Source organism: Danaus plexippus, chromosome 8 (assembly GCF_018135715.1).
Source record: "Danaus plexippus chromosome 8, MEX_DaPlex, whole genome shotgun sequence".
Lineage (NCBI taxonomy): Eukaryota > Metazoa > Arthropoda > Insecta > Lepidoptera > Nymphalidae > Danaus > Danaus plexippus.
The window spans coordinates 1,974,672-2,000,868 of NC_083542.1; the positions used below are offsets into that span (position 1 = coordinate 1,974,672).

At 29.1% G+C, this 26,197-nt stretch overlaps 2 protein-coding genes across 4 annotated transcripts in view; both read right to left on the reverse strand.

Moving 5' to 3' along the window:
• Window positions 1–4,572, reverse strand: part of LOC116776266 (protein I'm not dead yet-like) — a 15,479-nt gene extending 10,907 nt beyond the window's left edge. Inside the window, exons 1-2 of the mRNA XM_032669416.2 lie at window positions 4,501–4,572; window positions 4,408–4,428 (exon numbers count right to left, since the gene is read on the reverse strand). Of these exons, the coding sequence (XP_032525307.1) occupies window positions 4,408–4,428; window positions 4,501–4,508 (29 nt within the window). The 5' untranslated portion in view covers window positions 4,509–4,572. The remainder of the gene's footprint in view (window positions 1–4,407; window positions 4,429–4,500) is intronic.
• Window positions 4,573–6,730: 2,158 nt separating this feature from the next.
• Window positions 6,731–26,197, reverse strand: part of LOC116775534 (voltage-dependent calcium channel gamma-7 subunit) — a 30,235-nt gene continuing 10,768 nt past the window's right edge. For 2 of the 3 annotated variants that reach the window (XM_061521399.1, XM_032668418.2), the window contains exons 2-6: window positions 9,929–10,052; window positions 9,175–9,413; window positions 8,308–8,400; window positions 7,810–7,950; window positions 6,731–7,716 (exon numbers count right to left, since the gene is read on the reverse strand). In XM_061521399.1, the coding sequence (XP_061377383.1) occupies window positions 6,938–7,716; window positions 7,810–7,950; window positions 8,308–8,400; window positions 9,175–9,413; window positions 9,929–10,052 (1,376 nt within the window). In that variant the 3' untranslated portion in view covers window positions 6,731–6,937. Of the gene's footprint in view, window positions 7,717–7,809; window positions 7,951–8,307; window positions 8,401–9,174; window positions 9,414–9,928; window positions 10,053–18,542; window positions 18,557–26,197 lie in introns of all 3 variants that reach the window. The other variant, XM_032668425.2, reaches the window with a different exon arrangement.

The following is a 26,197-nucleotide window of genomic DNA, read 5'->3' on the forward strand; positions in this document are numbered from 1 at the left end:
GTCAGATGTAGGCTGAAAATTTTGGCAAAGTATTCAAAGAAAAATTTAAATATAAGGTGGAAAAAAGCTTTGGAAAAAGGCATCTAGGACGAGTTTTCTTGCAATTATTTTTGACTCAAATCATGTTCTAAAAAGATTTTTTTATAGATTTGAACTCTAATTTTTAATCGACTCTTGGTGTAGGTTTCCAATTTTCAATTCATTCTCCATTTCGTATATATATTTTATACCATCCACTATTTTGATATAAATATGTTAAATAACGAATTGAATAAGAAGTTTTATTTAACTGAATAAAAATTTATTTGATAATTTTAAAACAATATTAGTTTAGTTGGTGGTATTTTAAATTAGTTCAATTCGGAAGCTGAGCCGTCAACAATCATTTCCAATTTTTTTAGTTTCCTACTTCAAATATAAATTTTATAACTGTTTATATTTATGCTCGGTATAGAATGGTAGATGTATGGAAATCATTCGACATTATATGGTTAAGTTTCCTTTACTATCACTATTCACTGTTAAGATGCACATTTTTTCTTTAATTTGCTCTAAAAAAAATTGCTGTACTATCATTTACTTTTAGAGGCATATCGTCAAAACCTCAAGCAGGTATTGCTTTAGAATACTTGTATGTAATCCATTTTAGGGACTTAGTTAAGCAAACTATTAGGTGTATTTCATTAATCTATTTTTCTATTTGGAGTATTTGTACTTGACCATAATTTAATTGAACTATCTATGAACCTTACTTGTTTGGTATCTGACATGGAGAAAAACAAAATAATCAGAAGTGTCTTAAAATCTGTAACATGTTGTATTTATGTAAATGTGACGCCAAATTTTTATTTTTGTTTTCATCACATCATATGAAAAATAGATCATTATTATTATGCTGCCATAATCCTATGGCTTAATAGATATTTTTAAACAGTTTGGGAAATTCGCAATTAAAATTTTCGTTTCCCCTTTTTCTTTTATTAGGAATTAATTGCAATGGTGGAATGGCAAGAAAGAAAAAACTCGAGGTTCCTTTACAAAAATAAAATTAAAAACATGTATAGCTGTGAAAGAAATTAGCGCCCGTAAGAAAATTTTATAAAAAATTGATTTGGAAATATCATGTTTAAAACTTGTGGCTTATTTTCATTTTCTGTTACAATAAACTGTTATCTACTCACTCACTGATATGAACTTTGGACATATGAAAGTTATCATAAATACCATTTCACAAAATAATATTTTAAGGAAATGAAAGAAATAATACCTCTTGTATCCTTATTGTTATTTTATCAAGTTGAAAGTCATTGAAAGGTAAAAATGCTTTAGACATTTAAACATGAAATGCAAAAAGTATTTTGGGATATTAAATGCCAATTAAAATATATAAAATGTTTCCAAACTCCGCTGCATTACAGTATATTTATATAAGTGGATAACCCTACACATCTTCAGGCGTCTAATGTACTGCCATCGATTTTGTTATTTAGTGTACAATTACTTTTTGACAAATTATTTTTGACACCAAAATCAAATATTTGATTTTGTTGCCTATACGTTAAGGTTTGTAGTGTCCGTTTCAACGTTATTTGTGATTTCCTAAAGAATGAAGACTTTAATATTATTCTTTAAACAACCATCAGGCCAGTACTATCGACCAGAAATCGGAAAGGAGTATTTAAATGTTTGCTTTTTATTAATTCACTTCAAAAGCGATTAGAAAATCTGAGGATATTTCTGGCAATGCTTATCCCTTAATCAGCTTTAGTATGATTTATCGACCACCTAGATAATTGGGAGTTTACTATAGTTACCTTGGTTTTTTTTAAGTCATAAAATCTTTATTTGCTTACCAATATTTGAATCTTTAGTATGAAGCTAAACATTAAAACAGCTATATGTATATAGATTGTTTGTAAAAATGTTTAATATAATGAAATCTATATACATATATGAGGGTGTCCCTTATATGGGTCAAAAAAATTCAGATATTAAAACTCATACTCCCTATTTCTTTTTAGAATATCTAGACTAACTTAAATATAAAATTTAATCAACATTAACCCGTGCCCACAGGGCTTGGAAGATTAAAATAATTGCGTTTTTTGACCCATTCCCTTGTAGAACTAAACCTTTTAAAGTACTCAATTTTCTATAAAATATTTATTAAAAGATAAAATTACAGATCAGGCAGGATAGTTTCTTTTGAAATTAGTTTTTTTACAGTCCGGATTCAGATTTCTATGCTCCTGAACACAACGAAGCAAAAGTTGCTTTTGCGCTTCCTTTGCAGGGATGAAATCATGAAAATCTTGCATAAGTTTTACAGCTCTTTTAGCCGTATCATTAACAGCCCTTAATGAGAGCACTTTCCTTTTTGTCTCTCCTCAAAGAGCGATAAAACCGTAATTTCTTCTGATAAGTACCGAAGACGTTGTCTAAACTTGCTCAGAGCTGCTTTGGATATCGATTTGTCAACAGTTTCATATTTCTTGACCCTTTTTGAAAAGCACAAATCTTAATTTGGTGCCTTCACGGCGAGACTACATCCAAACCATGGTTTTACATATAACACCGCAATGAATAAACATACGTCTTGAAATGCTCGCTTGTCTATGGCGCTCATTTTGAACTGGGATTGCAAGAAACATTTTCAAAGAATGAATAGCTCTAGCCATCCACCTTGCTTGACTCATCGCTTCAGAAAATCTAATTTTCACTATCTCCTCCTACGAAAATTATAGACAGTTCAATCAGTTTCCCGATTATCGTCACGTACAATGGTTTTTTGCAGTTCATCATTATAAAATGTCAACAAATCTATTGTAGTATTATTAAAATGTTGCATGACGATATAAGTAAATGCTTCAACGGAATCGGGATTAATAGTTTTCCATTTATCTCGACATTTTAAACAGTGAGATATCAGAGCTCTCAGGACTGTGGATTTTTGTTTCAAAATACTTTTAAAACGAGTTCGTACACGTGATGGCGGCAAGCGAATAGTAATAATTCCCTGTCTAGTTTTAATTCCAAACGTGCACAAGCTCCTTTCAATCGCCGTGTTAGACGCAGTTGTATCACAGCACATTAAATGTACTTTTTCATCAAGGTTCCAGTCATAACGTGCAGTTAACAAAGCTTTAGCTTGATCCTGACCAGAAGAGCTTTCGAGTCTGGTTACAGCCAGAAGTTGTTGTTTTTTCTCCAAATAAAATTAAAATTGCCAGGCGTTCTTCTTAGAACTTCTTACGTCAAGACCAGGTAATAATTTTAGCGCTTTCAGTAACAGAAAACTTTACCTCGTGAATGTTAAATAAAAGTACTGCTAGAACTTGACGATTTGACGGTTACTTTGCGCTTGCTATTTGATCATTCACGTCACCAACTAAGAAAACACATTTTGTATTACTTCTTAAATCCACTGCCATCTTTTCAATGTAAAACAATACGTGTTAATCTCGAGAATAAATAACAATAAATGACAAATGCCGCTAGTATGCGCCGCTACTGTCGCAGGACGAGTATGAATATGTTTCGATGCAAGTCGGCACGAATTATTGTTCTTCAATTGAGGTAAACAACAATTTCCGAGTGTTTTAGAGGCAATTGAACAAATATAGGACTTATGTGTTACAAATGTAAAACTTTGAAAAATAAGGGATACCCTAATATATATAACAGAGTTGTATTAGTTACACTATTTATAGCTCAAGAACGTTTGTAGGGATATGGTTGAAAATTGACGGAGGGATAGCTTTGTACCGGGAGACGGACATAGGATATTTAATTCTGTATAATAGAAACAAAAAAAAATTCTCAATAAACTCTAATATCTTGTTATTTAAGGCATCTAAAGTGGAATAGACTTCGCCCGGTCAGCTATACTTATATTACTAATTCCGAAATTAACGCGGACGAAGTTGTGGACAAAAATTAGTAAATTATAAAACGACAAAGAGCTCCTTAACCGACATGGTACACAATACGACCCTTTTTTGTCTTTTAAAAAAAAAAATTCAGAAACAGAATTTAAGTATACATTGTACAGGTAAAAATTAAGAACACACTATATTTATAAATTGGTTTTAATACCAGTGTAAATTGGGCCTGATTAATCTTATTTAGCGTTTTGTTATCTGCTTGAGAGTAAACTATTGTTTTCATCAGTTATGCATCTTAATCAAAGGTTTTTTTTAAGTGGCGTAAGGATTTCCCTTACACGAATCAGACTTTTTAAAAGTGGTTCGCTGTACTGTCTTTACCAATTACTTTGCTTGGTCTAAGACAAACTAAAGACGAATACGAGCCACTACATTGCCCTACACTACTTACTTATTGCACATTAAAGTTTAATTTTGGTCTTACACTGATTTATTACTTTCAAATAAAAAACAAAATTCTTACCCAGTAATCCAAGACAAAACGCTGAAAAATAGAAAGTATTATTGAATTGTGAGCATATTATTGTAAATATTAACCAAAATTTAAAACACTTACGATCCCATTGTAAACCATTGATATCAAGAACGATACAATATGCTAAGTGAATTTGACGTCTAAGTTTTAATCATAAAAATATGAATTTAAAATAATTAGAACTAGTACCTAAAAAAGTTTCTATGCATTATGATAATAAAATAGTAGTTTAAAAAAAAAAAGAAAAAATTAATAAAATAATATTTACAGATAATATTACTTACTGTATAACATAATATATGCTTAAATTAATACATTTTTTTTATTATTATTTTTCTTTCAACGATATTGTAATTTCAAATCAAGCATAGACTCTCCATGTGACAACTGTTGGATAAGTGTTTCAATTAAAAGAAACCGTGTTATATGCTGTTTCAGTGAGCTAATTGGTTATTCATGGAGAACTTTTAGACTGAGATTTAACTCTTTCTCGAGTATTCATTAAAATAAAACTAACATTCTTCGGATTTACTACGCGAATTTTATAATTTTAAAAATTCCATAATTCCGACGTTTCGGTTATGTATGACATTATGTTTGGTGAATCCCATCACATCACATCTCGTCTGCCCGTGATCACGGTTGTTGGAAAGTAATCTTCATAAAAAGAATATACATCCTCAAAGAGTACAAGTTTATTCCTAGTTTTTCTTTAAATGTTAACTTTAATTAGAATATTTTTATTAATTATAATTATCTAAATCGTTAAATGTATTATCTAATTACGATATATGAAATATTCATTGATATAAGCAGGATTCAAACCAGTGACTTCCTCTGTTTTGTTTATTTTGGGATTGTGCTATATTTGGAGTTATGTTAGCCTTCAACTCTTTAACACACTGTTATTTATATTACCATGAACGATTTTTCAATATACTTCGTAATATTTGTTTAGTAGTGTAGTAACTTAGTCCCATTAAATCTAATGTTTTATATATGTATAAAAACAAAGCTATAACTTTATCTCAAACATTAATTCCTTATAAGTGCTACTGCTTGCTTTTTAAAATTTCTTAACCCAATGCTATCCTTAAATTTAAATTGTTTATCTACAGTCACACCTTGTAACGACCTTATTTTTGTATAGTTGGGTAGTTTTTAGTTGTATTAAAGTGTATAATAACCTAAAGGTTAGAAAGTGAAAGATTTAAGTTTTTATATATTGTCTTTATAATATGGACATCATTTTTTGAGCAAAGAATGAAATATTATGTGTCTGCTGGATCCGAACAAAATTTTTAATATTATTAATAACTACATAATAGTGAAGAGGAAGACGGTAATAAAAAGATGCTTAAGAATCAAAAAAAAAAAACTAGATAAACAGTTTAATAGAATTTGGTGCACGTCACCCTTTAATCTGTGTAGTAACAAATGCACTGTTCGCTTTTAGAGACTGAATGATGTGCTAAATATATCTGGATGTTGTGTTGCTTACTAAATTTTGTATCTATAGATTAAAATAAAAGTATAATGTTCTCATATTAGAATAATAACGCCATAGTGATTTTACTTTATTAAACAGTCGTTTTTAATTAATGTTTTGAGCAGGAGTATTAAATGTTAAATTGGCCTAAAACCTGAAGAAAAAGAGACATTGGTAAAATTATTGTTCTAATACTGTTTTAAGTTTATTGGTAAAAAAAAACGTATAAACGTTAAAAAAGAAATAAAATCTATAAAGTATTGAATAGAAAATTAAATAAAATAACCCAGATAATATGACTAAACTTGAAGAATAGATTTATGGTAAAAAAGTGGTTCTAATTTCATTGCCCCTAATAATACTCATTAACTAACTTCGACATTTTTGTTACATATATAAGTATAAATAGGAATATTTTGGTATATACACTACATTTGCCAAACTGGGAAAGGGTTTTCATGGGTATTAATTTTGCGCGTTTGGGCATGATTTAACTTTTTAATAGTAATGGCACTATAATCGACATATGAAATTCCTGCTAAGATGCAATGATGCAATTCTTGCAATCTAAGAGATTGCAATAATTCAATTCCAATTACGTCTTTGAAAATTAAATCTTTTTAAGTTCACATAAAATTGCTGATAGTAATATATTTCAATCTCTTAAGGGGTTCAGAATGGACACTGAGCTGATTAGGTTTTAGAAAATTTTTGTAATCTTTAATGACCAGGATATGGTCATCGATCTCTTATCACATGTTCATATAACCCTTTATATTTTTTTGTAGAAGTCTTTATTGGTGGTGTAATAAAGAAATATAGTTTACATAAATGGCAGTATTTATTTAAAGGAATCTTAACATTCAAAACTTTTTATGATACTTGTCACTTAAATTCGTTAATTCAAAAATCACTTATTGACCTCATTTCTGGTGGTATAACATTTGGAAACATGATAATGCAAAATGTTTCCCCTATTTACAATTTGTATATAATACATCGATATGATTTAAAGACTCATTTTGTGAATCAGACAGGAGTAGTTCTGCGGTATGGATCAGTGCCGACAGCCCGGTCATGTCGGGTTGGTATTTCTTCTACTGCCGTCCTCACACCAGCACCGAAAGTTACCATTTCCTCTTCTCGAGGTGGCTGTTCGACAACAGTATTATCCAAAAATCTTCCGCTAGCTACTGAAGCTGTAGATTGAAATATAGAAGCACTCCTTAGACCACTCAAAGTATTGGCACTCTGTGGAATTTCTTTTAATTCCTCAAAATAATTATCACAAGCTGTTGGTCGAGGTGCAGCTGGAAAACCATAAAGAGTCGAAGATGACAAGTCTTTTAGAGATGCGGAGCTTAAATTTATCCTTCTGTGTTTATGTATGGAACAATGTGGAAGATCATCATCGTCATAGACAAAACGTCTTCGCTCTCTTGGTGTTGCTGCTGATGACCCACTAGGAGGGTACGTATCTCTTTTCATAATTCGCCTATCTAGTAGTGTTGGTTCTCTTTCTCTTAAGTCTGAAAATGCATATTCTCGGTCCCAAGCTCTACAATCTGCCTTCGCTTTATCGCATAGTTCTGTAATCCAGTCTTTTTGATACCATTGTAGGAATAGAAAGATGGCGGATGTTCCTGCCAATTCAACGGCAATAAATCCACTAATATATAGACCAAACGAGTAACCATAGCTATATGACATACGCGGAGCATCAAAATAAGCCATGTAACGTAATTTATGGCCTAATTGTGACTTAAAAACAGATATGTACATGACGATTCCGGTTAACATTATAAGACCTAAAATGAGAAATAATAATTTAAAATGTTTTTATTTTATATTTATTTGATAACGAGTAGTTATAGTTTCTGTTCATATACTATGTGTCTTACCAGAAATTATAAAAAGAACACCAGCAATAAATGTACAAAGTCGTCTTCCTTTCACACAATGTCCCAAGACACAACATAATGCTCCAACTGCTTGAGTTAAAACTGCTAGCAGCAGAGGTATAGCTGATCTGGTCACTACATCTGAAAATAGATATTTTACTGGTTATAAAACATATAAAGTTTATATGTGTTAGAAAATTGAACACATATAATACTAAAATAATAACGACTTTAAGCAGATAATTACCATAATATTAATTGATTATCTTATTTTAGAACTAAGAGATAGACGACGGACGTTGTGAAAAGTAATAAATTATTTTTGATTTCTATACCATTACTAATCGAATAAAGTTGCTATAACTTCAATATGCGATTGACTTGCTAAGATTGTTATCGTCTTACAGAAGAGTTACAGCAATTTATTAAAATTTACATCTCCCTGGCGACCTATTAAAATGATAAAAATATCCACATTACATTTATATAATTACTCACATGGTATAGCATTGGTAGAATCGCTTGGATCAGGTGCATATTGAGATAGTGGAAAGTATGGAATATCTAGACATCGATAAACAGTGCTGCCAGCTGAAATAAAAAGTATTAGTTTGAAACAATTTTATTAACGTAAATGTAGTTTATAGGCACACGGGCAGGTTTATATGTATCCCAGTCGTAAACGATCATTATTTTACGAAGCTTGAGGTGAGGCGAATCTAATAACCAGGTAAGTGGTTGGCCAATAGTAACTTATTTAATACCAAAATTAAAAGTTTTCAATCTTTATACCACTATTTAATAAGTTATATATCCACTAAATGTGATTAAAATATTTTTCGTTTTAGTTTTAATGACGTTTTAAAGTAATCGAAAATTTTACGTCCACTAATATTTTTTGTTTAATTCATTACACAATTTGGTAACCATAAAACAATTTCATTTCGTTTTATATTATATTATATCTATATATAAAAGAAAGTTGAGTTAGTTATTCTATTTTTAACTCAAGAACGGCTGTAGGGATATGGTTTAAAATTGGCGGGCAGATAGCTTGGAACCAGGAGACGGACATAGGTTATTTAATTTTGTTCGATCGAAAAAGAAAAAAAACTGAATAAATTCCAATATCTGGTTATTTATGACCTCTAGGGCGAAGTAGAGTTCGTTCGGCCAGCTATACATATATTAGTAATGCCGAAATTAACGCGGATGAAGTCGCGGGTAAAAACTAGTATGTCATATAATCAATATCGGACAAAGATTTTCCCTTAGTTATTTGGGTATTTTACAGATTATTAAGAAAGGCTTTAGCAATAAATGTTGTCAAATAAAAGAAAAAAATCTTTACAGTATAATACTAACGATCAGTATAACAAATCCGCCAAAGTCCCGAGACAGTATGTTTCGCAAGAATTTCATATTTTCCAGTTTCATTCGGACTCGGATTCAACATATTTTCTTGGGTGTGTAACCAGTTATTTGTTGTCACAGCTATGAGGACTGCAACCACAGCAGTACCAGCCGACAAAGGAGTTAGTAGCCATAAACAAGCCACGGATGAGTCGATCTGAGATACTAGCGTTGGTGATGGAGGTATAGGCCTGTAAAAGTCATAAGTGGTAACTATTAGAATTCATGAAAATTATTGTATTATAAACAATAACATTATCAATACTTTTCTTTTATTACTTTAACGGTATAAAATTCAATAAATAATGTATATTTTGTAGTAACCAAATTATGAAATATGAAAAAATTATGTATTGTGCAATAAAATGTATTGATCGTGCGCGTTGTCATCTATAAATCCTTAAGCTTTTATTACTATCCTTAACTTTCAATAACTTAAAGTACCTTAGTTTTTTATTTATGTTTCGATAGATTTGTGTTTTGTGTAAAAATAGGAATGTGTAATCTATACATGGTTATATAAATATTTTAGTTACATACACATATTCATTATGACTGAACATTTAAGATGAAGGCGGTGCCACTTATAAGCTCTAGAGTAAGAAATACAGAAGAAAAATTTCTGTAATTTTAGCATTTAATTGAACAATAAATATAATTAATGTGGTTAACTAATAAGAAACAGCAAAAAACATTGTTTAAGTACCTAGGTGGGCGACGGCTGGCAATGGCCCCGCTAAGGGTCGGGGCAGGCTGGGCGCGGGTACCGCGCGGGAGCGACGAGTGCATGCATTGCGCGCCGCCGCCCCACATGCCTTGCCGACGCTTTACTGAAACACAATAACAAAAATAAATTTTAACAAACAATTGGCTGTGAGAGATCTATACAGGTCCACTCAGAAACACATTCTTTGTACATCTTGGCAGAACTTTGATTTACAGTATTTAAAATTTTAATTATAAAATATGGTGATGAAGAGTAAGCTGGAAAATAAGATAAATAAATGGCGCAGATAGGGCGTTGAATGATCTGGATATTAATATTAAATAAATAATATTGTGTACATTGTGTTCGAAGTTGAAATAATAAAAAAATATCGAATCTTTACTAAATGATATAAACTTTTTTTTTACCTCACAGGCCGTTAAGAATTGACAGGTGCCAGAAACGCATTCCTTAAGTGGCGAAATGTAATAAACATACATAGATTAACTGGGCAGGAATTATATACATACGTCCTTTGAAATGTACATGGAACTTCTCTACGGCTTCCTTCTATTATTCTAGGTTGAAAATTTTACAATAATTGTCGGAAAAAGACATTCCATTTTATTTGGTTTATTATTGAAATAGTATTGTACAAGTATAGATTACTCAGTACTAATGACTAATGAATATGACAGATCTTTTAGATGGCCATAAAGCTCTTTTTTAATAATGTATATTATAATTTTCAAAATAATTTTATTTCATTTTAGATCTACCATGATATATAATTATAAACGTCGTATAATTTTATTCAGTATTATAAAAAATAGAAATATTTTTAACAGCTTATGTAATAAGTTGTAATTATGAATAAGTAACAGTTCTTATTTTTAAAGTATAATTATATAAAAAACAAAACGACTTTTACTTTTCTAAAACTATTACTGACTGTCCAAATTTATGAATATCCTACAAAAGCTTTATATGACTTTAAATATAAATATATAAATATGAATTGAAATTTGATTTAGAACAATCAATATAAACGTTCTATTAAAACCGAGTTCTGTGTATTGGGAAATAAATTTCAATTCCGTTAAATGATTACTTCAAAGCTGAATATCCTGGGTAACGCAGTAGCTTACTGAGTTAACAACAACTTAATGTTTGAAATTGAATACTTTAACACTACGGTGTATATTTTTATTTAAAAATCATTCAACTATAAATCTAAAAATAAAGTAAATTAGGTTTATTTTCGGTCATCCTAAGAATCCTAAATTTTATTGTAACGTTAATTACTTACATATAACCGGGCCTGGTTATAAAATTTTATCAATAAGTATATTTTAAAGTTTTTCATAAATTCATACATGAAATAAAGTTATCTGATGTATGAATAATAAATACTTTAATGTTATCGATAATTATAGTAAGAATGAGAATTTTGTATCTTTTATCAAACAAATATCTCTTGAAAAATATAAATTTTTCACGACAATAACTGAATTGAAATGTACTATTTTTATCACTAGAGGGTTACCAGACACATAGGAATATAAAAATGACTTAGGTTCAACCACAATCAATTATTTCTTCTTCCTGTTTACTTATATTTATTCTTTTAACGTAACTTAAATCGAAGTTTACCTCTTCCAAAGCTGACAGTAAGATAAAGGTCATAAGGTCAAAAAACCTATATATATTTTTAAATTTAGTCTTCATTTAAATTCTCAATAATTATTATATACGGCGGAAACATTACATGCAAGTGTTTAGTAATATGATGTGATGCTTTCAAAATGCTTTAGCGTGTTTCCGTTATATCTAACAATGTTCGATTGCGTTGTGATTGATGTATTTCTCAAATTTTGACACGACCCTTAGCGACCTATTTCGCCTTGACACCGGTATGAGAAAATTGGTAATTTATGATACGGTATGCCAACGTCTCGTCACAGCGTGTTTGATAAATATGAATTATTGTATACTTTGTTTATTTACATATATACATACATATGCATGGCAAATTGTTACATTCATCTTAATAAAATAAAAATATGACAAATGAAATGCAAAAAGGAAATGACGAATATTAAATGATATTAAACAAAATCAAAACACAATGAAAAGATTGAAAACCGCATCCGAAGTGTAATAACGTGTTCCCTTAGTAACAATACTTCCTTACTCAAGATAATATATAAACGTATGTATGTCTCGTGTATTTGTACTTGTAATAAGTGCAAAAAAAATCGGTTTTTATATATATTTACAGAACTTGACTAAAGAAACTCTACTACCCCTTCTACTACTTGCTGTGACAACATTGCTTAAAAACAAATTATATTTTTATAAAACATTTAAACAACAACTAACAAACTAAATAGTCAGCAAAACATGAATGATATATAAAGGTAATAATATATAATATAATATTGTAAAAAATAATATCTTATATTTAATAGTTATTCTTACATAGAAAAATCAAGCAACATTATATATTTGTAGTTCTAGGATACATTAAAAACAAAAATTTAAATTCCCTTATACATTATTTGTGTTATGTAGAAATTGCTCTAACAATAAATATTATTTATTGTGCAACCCGCTCTTTATATCCCGGGTACCCATTTTATCCCGGGAACTGATAAGTTAAAAGTAATAGATATTTTTTCATAACCTAAAAATTTAAGTATATGCACTAAGATCATAATTTAATTTTAAATATATATATATATATATATATAGAGTGTTTTAGATATAAAGGTTTAAATAAATAACAGAAAATTCGCATTCCTATCCTCTAGGATGACCTCTCCACCAATCGTTATTTTTCATTCTGGCTGTCGAAAGTTCAACATTTAATTTTTTAATAACATTTGTAGGATGCTTTCAACATGATACTAATTGAGATCTAAGACTTTCGCGAGTATTTACTTAAATGGAACTAATATTTTCGGCTTACTACGCCTATTTTATTTTTAAAAACTACATACTCCCGACGTTTCGGTTACTTTGCAACAACAGTAACCGTGATCACGGACAGACGAGATCACGGTTACGATCACGGTCACTGCAAAGTAACCGAAACGTCGAAAGTAAGTTTTTTTTTTTAAATGGAACTGACTAACCGACACACTCATCCCCACCATATCTAATAAAAAAACTCTAGTCTAATAAAAAATATGTCCATTAATAACACAAGAGTTTCGAAAATCAAAAAATTATTTGAAATGAATTCTAATTTGAAAGACCTAATGTAACTCTGTGTTGAACACTATATATGGTAGACTTATCTTTTGTTGTGTTCAACTTCTCATATAATTATATTATAATAATTTTTTTACAAATTCACTATAAATTCTTTTGAATTCTCTAGTCACGATCTGAATCGTTTCATGAATATAAAACTTATGCGAACACAAAAAAAGCAAAACATACAGTTTATTCACATGCACGTCTATTATATTTCAGGATATGATGCAAGGTCCAAACCTCTGTGTAATATAACTAGTTAAATTGCTGTTTTATATATCTCTTCTTTGTGTAATGCACATATTCAAAGTATACATTATGGTTAGAATTATTGACTTTGCTTGTTCAAATCTTGTTTTTGCAAGATAGGTCGTAAATATTTATTGTCTGGAACATCTACCCTCATTCCCTAGTTATGTTTTTAATTACATTCTATGCTGTGGACAATGCAATTCTATATTTTTGCCCATTTTAGGGATATTTCTAAATAAATTGTGTCTGTTATCAAAGTATCAACACTTTTTAGCTTGATGCGGCTATGATATATTTCAATCATAGAAAAATATGAACTAGCTCAAGTATAAATATATATATATATATATAGTTATAATCACAGCGGATTATTGAAGTTGCTAAGAAAACTACATTTAGTTTTCAATACTACAAGTACAATTTAAAAAGAGATATTTTAATGATATTTCGATGTAAGCTGGTTTTACAATCAGTCGTGTTCATAAGCCACTTCTCTTAAAGAGTTCCATAAATAATAATGAAATAATATTAATAGATTAATTCAATTTTATGTTAGATACTATTTTACTTTTACTATTTCTAGATTTACTTTTTCACTTTCACCACATCAATATGTTGATATAAACAACTGATGTCAAAATCTCGAAAATATGTAAGGGTTCACAGAAAAAAAAGTAAAATATTAGTAAAAAAAGGTCACCTCATTCATATTGCAGTAATCGTGTCTACGATTAAGTTTTACGGAACATGAACTTGCCCTCTTTGTATTAAATTATTCCGAAACTTTTTCGGCAGAAATAAGAAACACTGGAGAACTTTGGGGAGTTCTAATTGATTGATGTTACAGTACAGGGAGTTCATAATGCTGGGAGGCTTTATACTTTAGCACGTATATATTCGCATAACCGTAAGTCCCTAATAAATTACTTATTTATAAATAACTTTAATAGTACGCCTTGTAGATGTGTATTCAACCAAGCAATAGCAGTTTATTTATTTACGTTTTACTAACTGAGTAATTAAGTAAAACTTAAAAAGTACCTGATTCATCTCATATTTAATAAAAGTGTTCATTAATTAAAAATATTTACCATGTTAAATAAGATTTTCAATGGCAAATAATCTTAAATACTTTAAAATTTCTATTGCAACATAAATATATTATGTTACTCATTAATCGAAAGCGTACCAATAACAAAACATTTTTCACAAATCAATATAACAGTATAATCCTAACAATCTAAAGCAAACCTTCAAGCTCAACATTAGCAATCAAGCAATTTGATGGGAATCACCGCGATTTTATATCGCTGTTAGAAAACAAGTCATCAATCAAACATGTTGAAGTGAAGGGGACGGGAAAAGTTCCAAAATATCTATGATAAAACGGCGCAGTGTGTAAGAAATGGGGGGAAATGTGAGACTAACGCTCACTTGAATAATAAGAGACAAGTATTTGTCACTGTCGCGCTAAATGATGCCTTCACAATAAGTTTATTTAGTTGCTCTGCCTCCATGTGTAATTGTGTAATTTCATAAATTGAAGGTTTTTTGTCTATTGAAATTTTTCAATTATTTCTAAAACTTTGAATGTTGTTGTTTTGATAATTATCAGCAAAACCCAGATTATACGGTTTACATAATGACTAATGAATAATTATCATCTTCAACACAAACGGAACTAATTTTGGTATTTTTTGTAGAAGAAGACATCCAAGTTAACGCCTAAAAAACCCAACGTTATATATAAGTTTCTGGAAAAAATCCGAAAGGCAGATTACACACATCCTACATTTGGACAATACCGGATCGTGATGCCTCTCCTGTTATAATTTTTTTGATGCTTATAAAATGTTCTTCCCTTCTTGGTGTGGTGCAACTATGTTCGACATTATTAAGAAAGTTTTTAAATGCTGGTTTGATGATACAATACAAAATAATTTTTGAGGGTGAAAAGGACTGCCTTCGAAACATGCGAATACGTCTTTATGCGTCAACCACAGATACCGGGATGTATTATTGTAATACGAGATGCCGCTTCGGTGCCAGATCAAACGAAAAGATCTTTCAACAGAAACAAGACTACCGTCAAGATTTGGATTTGTATATTTTTTTCAGTCTTTTATTTATTTTTAGTTTGGCAGGGGGTGTATTTCAGTTAGAGGCTTTATTTTCCAGCAAGGATTTACTTCTTAAAATTTAATTTCATACTTTTAATATTAGAAACAGTGCACAAAAAGGAACTATAATCTCAAAGACCATTACAGTATTCAAAATTTCATGTTATTGGTTGAAGTTCAAATGCAAATTTTTCGTAATCGATATACATGGAGTCTGGACATACACAGCACTTTTCCATAATAAAATAAATAAATAAAATTCAAAGAAATCCCACGGCGCTTAACTGAAACATAATATTTCAAAGTCGTCCAGTAATGATAAGGCAATATAAACTGAAAGTTCTTGTTTGCACGATTAACAAAATAAACTGTGTTCTAGTTAACATTCATGGTGCTTCACTCATTTTGTATTCAAGGGGCGAATAGAAATGAAATATGGATCGCTCTTCTTGCATTTTGAACACAAGATGATGGCAATATCACTCTTTATGAAGAATATTTTAGTATATTAGACATGCTAAAAAGAAGTGTGCTTTGAATTGCATTCATTATTAAAATTAAATTTTGAAATGAAAGACAAATCAGTTGAAAATTTCGACTATATCTTATGTTTCCTTCGAAACCGCTCACAAATGCTTAGCATGTTATGGAAGTTTAATTTGACAATGATTACTTGAATTATAATATGTACACGTAAAAAGATTTAATTATGTTTCTACTGAAAATCCATTCAGGCGAAGGCATGTATGTGAGTGGGCAATGCAAAGCGTGCCTTTCTAATTTAGTTGCAACTACTGTTTTACAACACCATAAATTGTTAGACGATTTTTTGAAGAACTCTTACTTCATTTGCATATAGATACAACTCTCATAAATATTCATTAAATGGAACAGAATGAATGCCAACAATAGTTTTATATCATAAAAATACGTACGAAATCTTCAAAACAGGGATAAAATATTTAAACTGGCCTCTACTAAATAATATAAATATATTTAAGGAGAAAACCTCGTACACCCGTTCAATTAGAAACATCTATTAGTAAGAGTTTCAGACAGCTTAATGAGATTGGAATAAATTATGAACACAATTAAATAACCTCTTGTCCATATTATAGTGGACACGTTAAACTTGTTATACTTATATTTTGGTTGACAATAATCTTCTAAATTCAAATACTAGAGATGATGACAGTAGATTACGCTTTTTACGTGTGAGTATGGAAATAAAAGTTTGTTTAAACATCTTCAAGGTGTCCAAGAAAACAATATATAAACCCCTCATAAGGGGAGCAAATTCTTAAGGCCGATAAAGACAACCATTCCTTTACAACAACCGGGAACATACAAACTTGACTGTGACTGTGGCTTGTCGGTACAAGGGTTAAAGAATATACCTCAGATATTAAGGATAGGCGTGCGTTGAAGTTGACAGATTGTGAACACGTGATGTTCAAACCAAGACACTACGTCCAGACAAACCACAAATCCTTGCTTGTGGAGATATGACGTACCGAGAATAATGCGCAAGTATTGAAATTTATAAAAAAACATCATATTTTCGATAGAGAAGATGGCTGGCAATTATTTAGTACTTGGGATTCCCATGTCAAAAATATTAAATCTCATATCGATACCGCAAGGTCTAAAGATACAGTTATCTCATTTTGTGTGTTAGCAGCACTGCGCGAGAAACCAAAAAATCGTGCTTTGTACATGAAAAATAACAAGACTTCCTGACCTCTGCCCTTGATCACAGTATCTTTAAAGTAATCGAAACTTCGTTTAAATGTAAAATATAATAAAAATAATGAAAAAGTAAGTGTCAGTAAAAATAATAATACAAAATAGTAAGTGTATCTGACAAACATCGTTTCATTTTACACATAATTCATCATGAAGTAATCGTTCAGCAGAGAAAACTCTTTACTATTTAAAATTTAAAATTTTGATCCTCTTGTTTCTTATACGGTTAAAAAAATTAATCTTGATTTAGAATCTAATCAAGGCTAAGAAAAAGACACTTATAACAACTTGGAGCTCCAAGTGATTTAAAAAACGTAAACTGAACAAGCGGAGAAATTTAATAGAAAATTAAAAACCCAAAAACATTGTTATTAAACTGATTATATTTTCCTCTACCTTCATACAACAATACCTTGTAAAAAACTTAATAAATATAATCAGGTAAGTATCATAATTCTTTATAAAATATTTTATTTGTTTTATTGATTCACTCTTTGTCTTTGCTAAAGTCTAACATTTACCCAACATTCATTTAAAAATTGTCTAAAAAATTGGAAATAAAACATGCCTTGCTTGTATTTTCAGTTGATAATATGCTATAAATAACACAAAGTTAGGGCTCTGTATAGCACTATCGACGTTCACTTAAACAATGAAATATTAGGGAATCCAATGTTGTACAAAATCTTTTTAAATGAAGTAAGCAGCAAGGGATGAGGGTCGCACTTTAAAGAGTGGCCTTTTCATGGGATTATTATTAAATAACCGCAACACAACGGGTCGTGCGTCATCGTGGAATCGCAGCTAGGTACTATGTACTGATTTTATAAGATACGTAACAGCGGGATTTATAAATTTAAATATCTGTATTTCAAAGATGTAAAAGAAAAAAACCTTAACTCATTATCGAATACCTAATAAGGTACTATATTTGTTTCTATAACGACAAGGGACTGTGGACACGAATGAGGGCCTTCACGATGTAATAACATTGGTTCACATATTATTCATGGCTATACAGAAACAGCAATTTCTGTAAAGCATCTGTGTTTTATAAACTATGTTTTAGCCTGATCTTTAAAGATCTTACAAAAGTACTATCAATTCATTCTATAAAACAGATTTTTTTTTATATTTTTTAATAATTTCGAAGACCAACATCATTAAAACTGGAAGAAATGAAGCTTTTATCAAATTTGATTTCAAAAATGTTATTATTGTGTTATCAACATTACCATCTGCTACTAATCTGAAACAATTGAAGACAAGGTTAATTACATTTGCATTTACAGTATCACTTAGAAGAGAATTACAATTTCATTTATTCACATTTAAATATAAAAAGATCGACATCTTCAAACATAAGAGGTGTTAGGTAAGTGAATTTGAAAGCCAATTTCTTAAAATCCCATTGAATGTATTTGATTGAATAAGATTTTGATTAACATCCAGACTTAGATATATATTTTCAATTTGTATCTAAATGAAATTATTTTCTTTCAATCTTAATTAGTTACGGAAATTTATATTATTTATTATTCCTACTTATATATTCTGTTGCTTCTTATCGGGTTTCAATTAGATAAAATAAGAAAAATGATACAATAACAGAAATTTATGTACAATTTAAAGTCATTTGAAAGATTATTCGATCGAAATTTTATTTTTAATTTCAATTTAATTGGCGAATAAGAATGATAGGCGAAAATAAAATACAAAGCACGCAAAATATCCAGAAAGAAAATTTTGATTTGAAACTGTCTATGAAGATAAGAAATACATAATTATAAAACATTAATTCATATAATAGACATACGTGAACACTGAACCTAATTTTTATTTGGAAACAGTAAATATTTAAAAGCGCTCTGATATGACCAAGCATTTGGTAGATCTAGTGAGAATATAAACGCTTTAGAGCACCGTAGGGTCAGCTGATTTTAAACACCGATGCTACTTCAGAAGTCGCAGTCCTGCCGAGTGATTTGCATAAGATAACAGTATGCTATACGGCGAGTTACTAGTTTCCCACTCATAAATCTACGCAAATTATAGTATTAAAGTAGGTTATTATTCAAGACGGCACGGGAAACTGCTTATATTGTGTGACGATACAAACTTGGACTACGCATATATTTGACTATTCAGAACTGTTACATACATACTAGTATACAGATAGCTATAGTCATATAGATGCATAGGAAGCTAAGTACGTAGATTATAGATAATACATTCCATCCCTAAATTTGATTAATTTTATAACATCCATTTTATTATCTTAAAATAAGTAGCACGCTTTAATCAAGAGATATAAAAACTGCAGTTCATATTTTGAATCATTCAAACATTTTCATAGACACCAATAATTACATTATATTTTCTATGAAATTTAGAGACATTAATTTAATTAATTATATAAAATTTTGAACGCGTTTTTATCGGATGTTGCGGAATTTATATTACAGTCTAAAGTAACCATGTGGCTTCATTTAAAGCAATAACATTTCGTACTTCTACAGTATTCTGACTTATATATTTGAAATATTCCTAAAGAAATATTTAAAATTATTTCTACCTTATCTAACAATTATTATAACATTTTTATTGCGATGAAGGAAGCATTAAATTTTACATGATAATTTGTATTGTAACAATTCAGTACGACACGCAACTTGTTACCTCTAATTTCAATAATCGTTAAATGTAAATAATCAAGCTGACGTGAATCTACAACCGAATTAAATTTAATATTCACTAAGCAAATAGTACTACGTTCAACATACTAATTAGATTAATACAGATAATTATTACCCGATCAAATACTATTAGGTTATTTATAACGTGCGCAGTGTTAAAGTTCCATTGATCGTATAAACATATTATTTAGTCTTGTTATAATTCTACTAATGCTAATATACTTTTGCCATATTAAAATAGAAATTAATTAAAAAATCCAATTGAATAGTACTAGCTTTACAAATTAACTTAAACGAGTAAGTAAGAAATTGCTGTATACGAGATAATGTATTCCTAGTTTGCTGTATGACAGGTTGTACTAAAGTAAAAAGGTTTTTTACTCTTATTATATATTCTTGTAAGATTTTTAAGTTCATTACCTTATGTTATCATAAAAAATATAAAAGATTTTATCCAAATATTAAAAATAAAATCTTGTTTGATGGCAGAAGGAAAATCCTCGTAAAAGGTATAAGTATACTTACTTATAAGAATAAGTTTATTTTCGTCCGATAACAAACATCAAAAGTTGCAAAAGCTAACTTAATATAATGTAATCGAAAGTTTTATGTACACTTCGCTTTATTGATGTCGATTTTTATGAAAAAAGTGTAAGTAGTAATAAAATCGAAACGTGTTTTTTCACCTACAATTGAGAAATTTTTTTTTGGTGTACGATTCTACCTTCTATGCACACAAAGGCACTTGCAAGAAACTTTCACAGATAACAAGAAAAACCACATTATATTATGTTGTCTTTTTTACTCTTAGAAACACGACAATGATTACACGGGTGTGCAATAATAATACTGTCTGCATGAATTCAACTAATTTGTATGTATTAAAGTGTTCTGAAAACGAAAAAAATACTCAAAAAATTCCAGAACTTCAGGCTTTTTTGCAAAACGCAGAAATTTATCGAAGCAAGACGTTCCAGATGCTTCCAACACGCGAAAACGTACCAAAAGGAGTCTCACGAGGAAAACTGTTTAGTGCTTACTTATGAATGTATTTTAGATAAATAATAAGTTTTGTTATGCAATTATTAGTAAAGAAAACAATTTTAGTCTTATATACTTTATTTTAAGATGATAACTTCTTTAACATAAACACCTACATTGTCGGAAAACGTGACGTTCTATGACAAAATGAAAGTCCTTTTCGGAATCAACACATCTAAAAATCGAAACAGCTCTAAATATTTTCTTTTGCAGACCTTTGTTATTTAATTGTGTATAAAAAGTGTAATGAAAACAAAAGGGATGTGCTTTCGTAACTTAAACAAAATATGATATTATAATTATGATTTTCTATGATCACTAGATCTTGTTTTGACAAAAAATATATCACGGATTTGTAAATTATATAGTTTATTAAGCGTCTTAAAAATATAGGTTCTATATTCGTCCATCATTTACCGTAAAAATAATGAATATGTTATACATTGTTTTGGATGCAATGAATTTTTGGAATAAAATAAAATTAAAACGCATTTATTATTCTTATTGTATGAAGTTATTAATAATCTCAAACATCATAGTATAGTTTGTTTTGTACATATTTTATTTCATTGTAATTGCTACTAATAGGTTATAAAGCAGAGTTTTATCTAGACCTTTACTGTTATAAGTACTTAACTTTCTAAGTACTTTAGCAGCGGTGGAATAAGATAAATGGTTTATAATTTTTTTGTATTTTATAATACTTTATGTCAAATTATTTTGATATTAGTACTACTGTACTCTAGTATAAGATACAATATATTATATTAACAGTTTAAGTGTTTTCAGGAATCCATTAAAATCCAAAAACCCTTTGGGATGGATAATAGATTTGCGGCATTTTATGTCGCTATTATTATCAACCTTTCCAAAGACCTTTGTTTTTACTAATCCTTGTAAAAAGGTTCGAATTTTCGTTCTCGTTTTTAGATTATAGTATTGTTACAAACAAGTTCTTAGTAAATTAGTTTTATACAATAGTTATACTGATATACATTCTATGGGTTTTACCATTTATTACCAGTTCATATAGGTACTTAAAATCAGAGAGCTTGTAACTCAGATTAGATTGGATCTTCTCTAAAGGGACTCCTCAAACGTTTGGAGTTTGAATTAGTTAACAAGTTAATTAACAAACGCCGATGACGTATTGCAATCTCTTATCATATTTTAAAATGTTCTGTTTTCAAACATTATATATGTGTAGTAAACAAATTTATTTATGTGTAGTAAAATAAAGAAAATTATAAACTAATCAAACATTTAGTTACGCCTTTAAATTTTTTTAGGCTGTTGCTGTAAAAGTTCCTGTGCCATGAAATAGAGATGATGATAAGGCTGGTTTTAATTTTAATATCCTTTTTTTCCTTCTTATGTATGGTGAACTTAAAAGGATGATTAATTTTTATTCGTATGTACAAAGTAGCAATCGGACGAACGTCCAATAAATACATCGAGTTTAATTTATAACAATATATTGAAAACAACTATATTTTGGATATAAGCATATTTAACTTTATTTATGTCTAGATATTTTTATGTATTCTTATGGTTTTCTTTAAAAAAACTCATAATTAAGCTGTTAACATTGAATAACTGTTTAGGTGGTATTTAAATTATTGTTTTTTTAATTATGATATAAAGTGTCAAGGTACTGAAACGATTGTATAACGGGTAGAGCAACTGGAACGGGAAATACATAGCTTGCTGCTACGAATTCTGCCGTGTCGTTGAATTTTGCATTCTTTATTTAAATCTTAGTAGATATTACACATAATATGTTGTTTTTATCGTTCAAATGGGTTTTTTCCGGGTTACAAACAAAAATAAGAACCTTGTTCTTGTAGCATAGTTCAAACGTGGTCTGATAAATGCAACATCTATATCTAACGAGGTGCCTTCGAGAAATTGTCCGCTATGATGTAAAAATCACTAATTTTCCTAGTAACCATTGAGAGAACAATACAGCAAGACAAGTATATCTTGAGTTGAGTAATAATAAAACTTAAAAAGAAATAAGTTCGTAAAAAATAACTAAATCAAATTGACTGGTGTACCGCTTTAAAAAACATTTATCAATAAATAATGAACGAGTGTATTTCAAATAGAAATGGAATAAACGTTTAATATTTTTATTTTCCACTTTTGTTTATTTTATTTACAAAAATGATCAAACATTTTCTAATAAAATTAAGTGCTCTTTCAATCAAATAAAGACTTAAAATAAACAATACGAGCACTTAAAATTTCAGTAAACCAGGTATTATGATTTATTTTTGTTTTTCATTGGTCTATACTCCATATAATTAGGGCATAAAATATATTTTATTTTATTTAATAAATCTATGCGAAATGTTATAACGAAATAGGTTGTCAAGGAGATGATTATACGTGTGTAGAAAGAAATGCTTTGATTGTATAACGTCTATGAAAATTTCACCTTTTTAATTAAAATGATTTAAAATAAATGTAGGGTCCAGTTTTATATTTGGTTATCCAACACAACAGTCCATAATCTTTATGATATTCATTCAGTCGATTTGATTGAATTCCGTCACAATATATCAGATTGTCAATAGAATATATCCCTCAGAAGTATTTTATGTTATAATTTGTTAACCTAACTTTTCTTCACACTATTTTACTGCGAGAAAAAGCTAAAACAAAAAAAAAACCTACATGAAACAATGATAAGAAATTAACAAACAAAAAATCAACTAATGTATAATTTTCCAAATAAACGACAAATGGATTATTATAAAATAATCACTTTCTTTTACACCTGTCTCGTTTGAGAACATAGAATATATAATAATAATTTTCTTCCTTTAATAACAAGGTATCGAAAAAAATTTACCATAAAGCATTTAAAAGCTCAGGTTTACTTTACATATTTTCTAATATAAATGTTATTAATTGTATCTAATAAGCATAGTCTTAATTCTAATAACATCTAATAACTAAGATTTCCAATACCGGATATGACCAATATTTGAGTGTTCCATGATTTTGACTATAAATAATCCTGAAATCAAAATTGAATTGTGCTACCAACGACTTTGCAGCGAGCTCAGTAAAGACATCTATAAATTAATACAACGAGCTGATAGACGCTGTCACAGACTAATAAGAAATGTTTACTGTAAGGCAATAGATGGCACTAGTACATTTGTATTAAATTCGTTAAACATAAATTTTTCTTTGGAATATAAAACCCTTAATAATTTTAATATATAGAATAAGAACAATAACAATGATTCATTTGATTTTATAGGCGTCAATTGGGCTGCCCTCTATTAGCGAACAGAATGAACTGAACGTGCGACGTAAATTTAGTTTAGATTGCGGACAATAGATGACGTGACACGAGAGTTTACTTTCTTACTTTTATAATAATATTGTGTTTTGTGGGGAACGGAAAAATATTTTAGTCATATTTGTTATTTTTGTAACACATTGTAAACTATAAAGTGAAAGTAGATACCAAATCAAAACTAATATTGTATAAGGAAATATGCTTTGTATAAAATATTAAGTCAAAAACTAATGAAGATGCATAATATGGGATAGTAATAGTATAATAAAACGGCAATACAATTACTCGCTATGCAATAGTTATCCCACTGGAATGTTAAATTTTCCCGAATAAAAATTTGAATAATAATATTATACGATATTGAAGAATATTATCCAGCTATTTGCCAAATCCCATCTAGTTCAGTTCAGTCATTCTGGAAGGTTTGAGTAAAAAAATTGCATTCAGATTTTTTTCTTATTAATACAGCCCTGTTAAAACAATTATATTTTCCTCTTGTCTAATTATATACCTTCTTAATATCGTCGAATAAACCGTTAAGATATATAAAAATTATATAATATTTTAATAAAAAATATGTCTGACTTCAACTTCCTTTCTGTTTTCTCATATTGATCTTGTAGTGCTTTTGAATTCACATATGCCTTAAATATTACTTTGTATTGAATAACGCAGGAGTAATATTTGAATTGAAAGCAAACAAAATGGCTTCCATCCTCTATATGGGGATAAATATTTTCCTCCGGTAGGTCTTCTTATAACATATAAGTCTATATATTTTGTTGTTTAAAGTAAACAGCACTATATGAACAGAAGCATTTTTAATAAAAATATACACCTCAAAATGCGGAATTATGTTATATCCGTCAATTATTTTAAGTTATAAACATTAATTTGGCTCTGAAGTTCCGCATTTTTTAGGCTCATTGCCAGGAATGACTCCATAATCCGATAAAAAAGATAATCGCCAGCTTTTATGGCATTTTAATATTTAACAACTTAATTTTTCTAGATAACGTTAAATTTGTTTGTTCGTTGAAAATTTTTGTTGTAACAATTTATTACATGTTCTCAAGAGATTTTCTACAAAATTGAAACCTTTAGGGACTCGAAATATTAAACTTAAAACCAAGTTGTAATTAAATGTGACTATTTTGTAAAGAGTTATTCGAAATTAAATAGCGACTGGACGCATTATCACAACTTTTCCACTAATAAGGGTCTTATTTTTTAAATTGTTGCCATAGAATTTATTAAATAATTTAAATAAACTGTGAGAAAAAGTCACAGTTAGTATTTTAACAAATGTCTAAATCAAAATGCAATATGCAATAATTTTGATAAAGGCGTGTGAATACGACGAATACACACGAATCCGAAATATAATTTCTAAACTAACATATTAAGAGAAAAGAACTATTAATATTAAAGCAACACTTATTCATACGTGAAGTAAACATGTGAGATGTCTTTTATATTTGTTCAATATCTATTATATCTAGTTTCAACAACCACATTTCACGCTTTAAATATTCTATAACTTAATGTTATCAGAATCACAGCTGAAAATAATGCTATAACATCGTATACGCTATAAAATCACACCTAATATTTTTACCATAACTATAATTACATGATAAAATTGTGCAAAATAAAACTTTTTATTACGATACTTAAGCCTATTTACAAATGAATTAACGACAAAATATTAACTAATATATATACATTTATAAAATATGATAACTAAATCCTTACCGCGGATATTTTATATCAACTTGTACATTTCCCTCTGTGTAATCTTGCGTTCTGAGTGTCACAGTCATAATTTTTCGTGCAA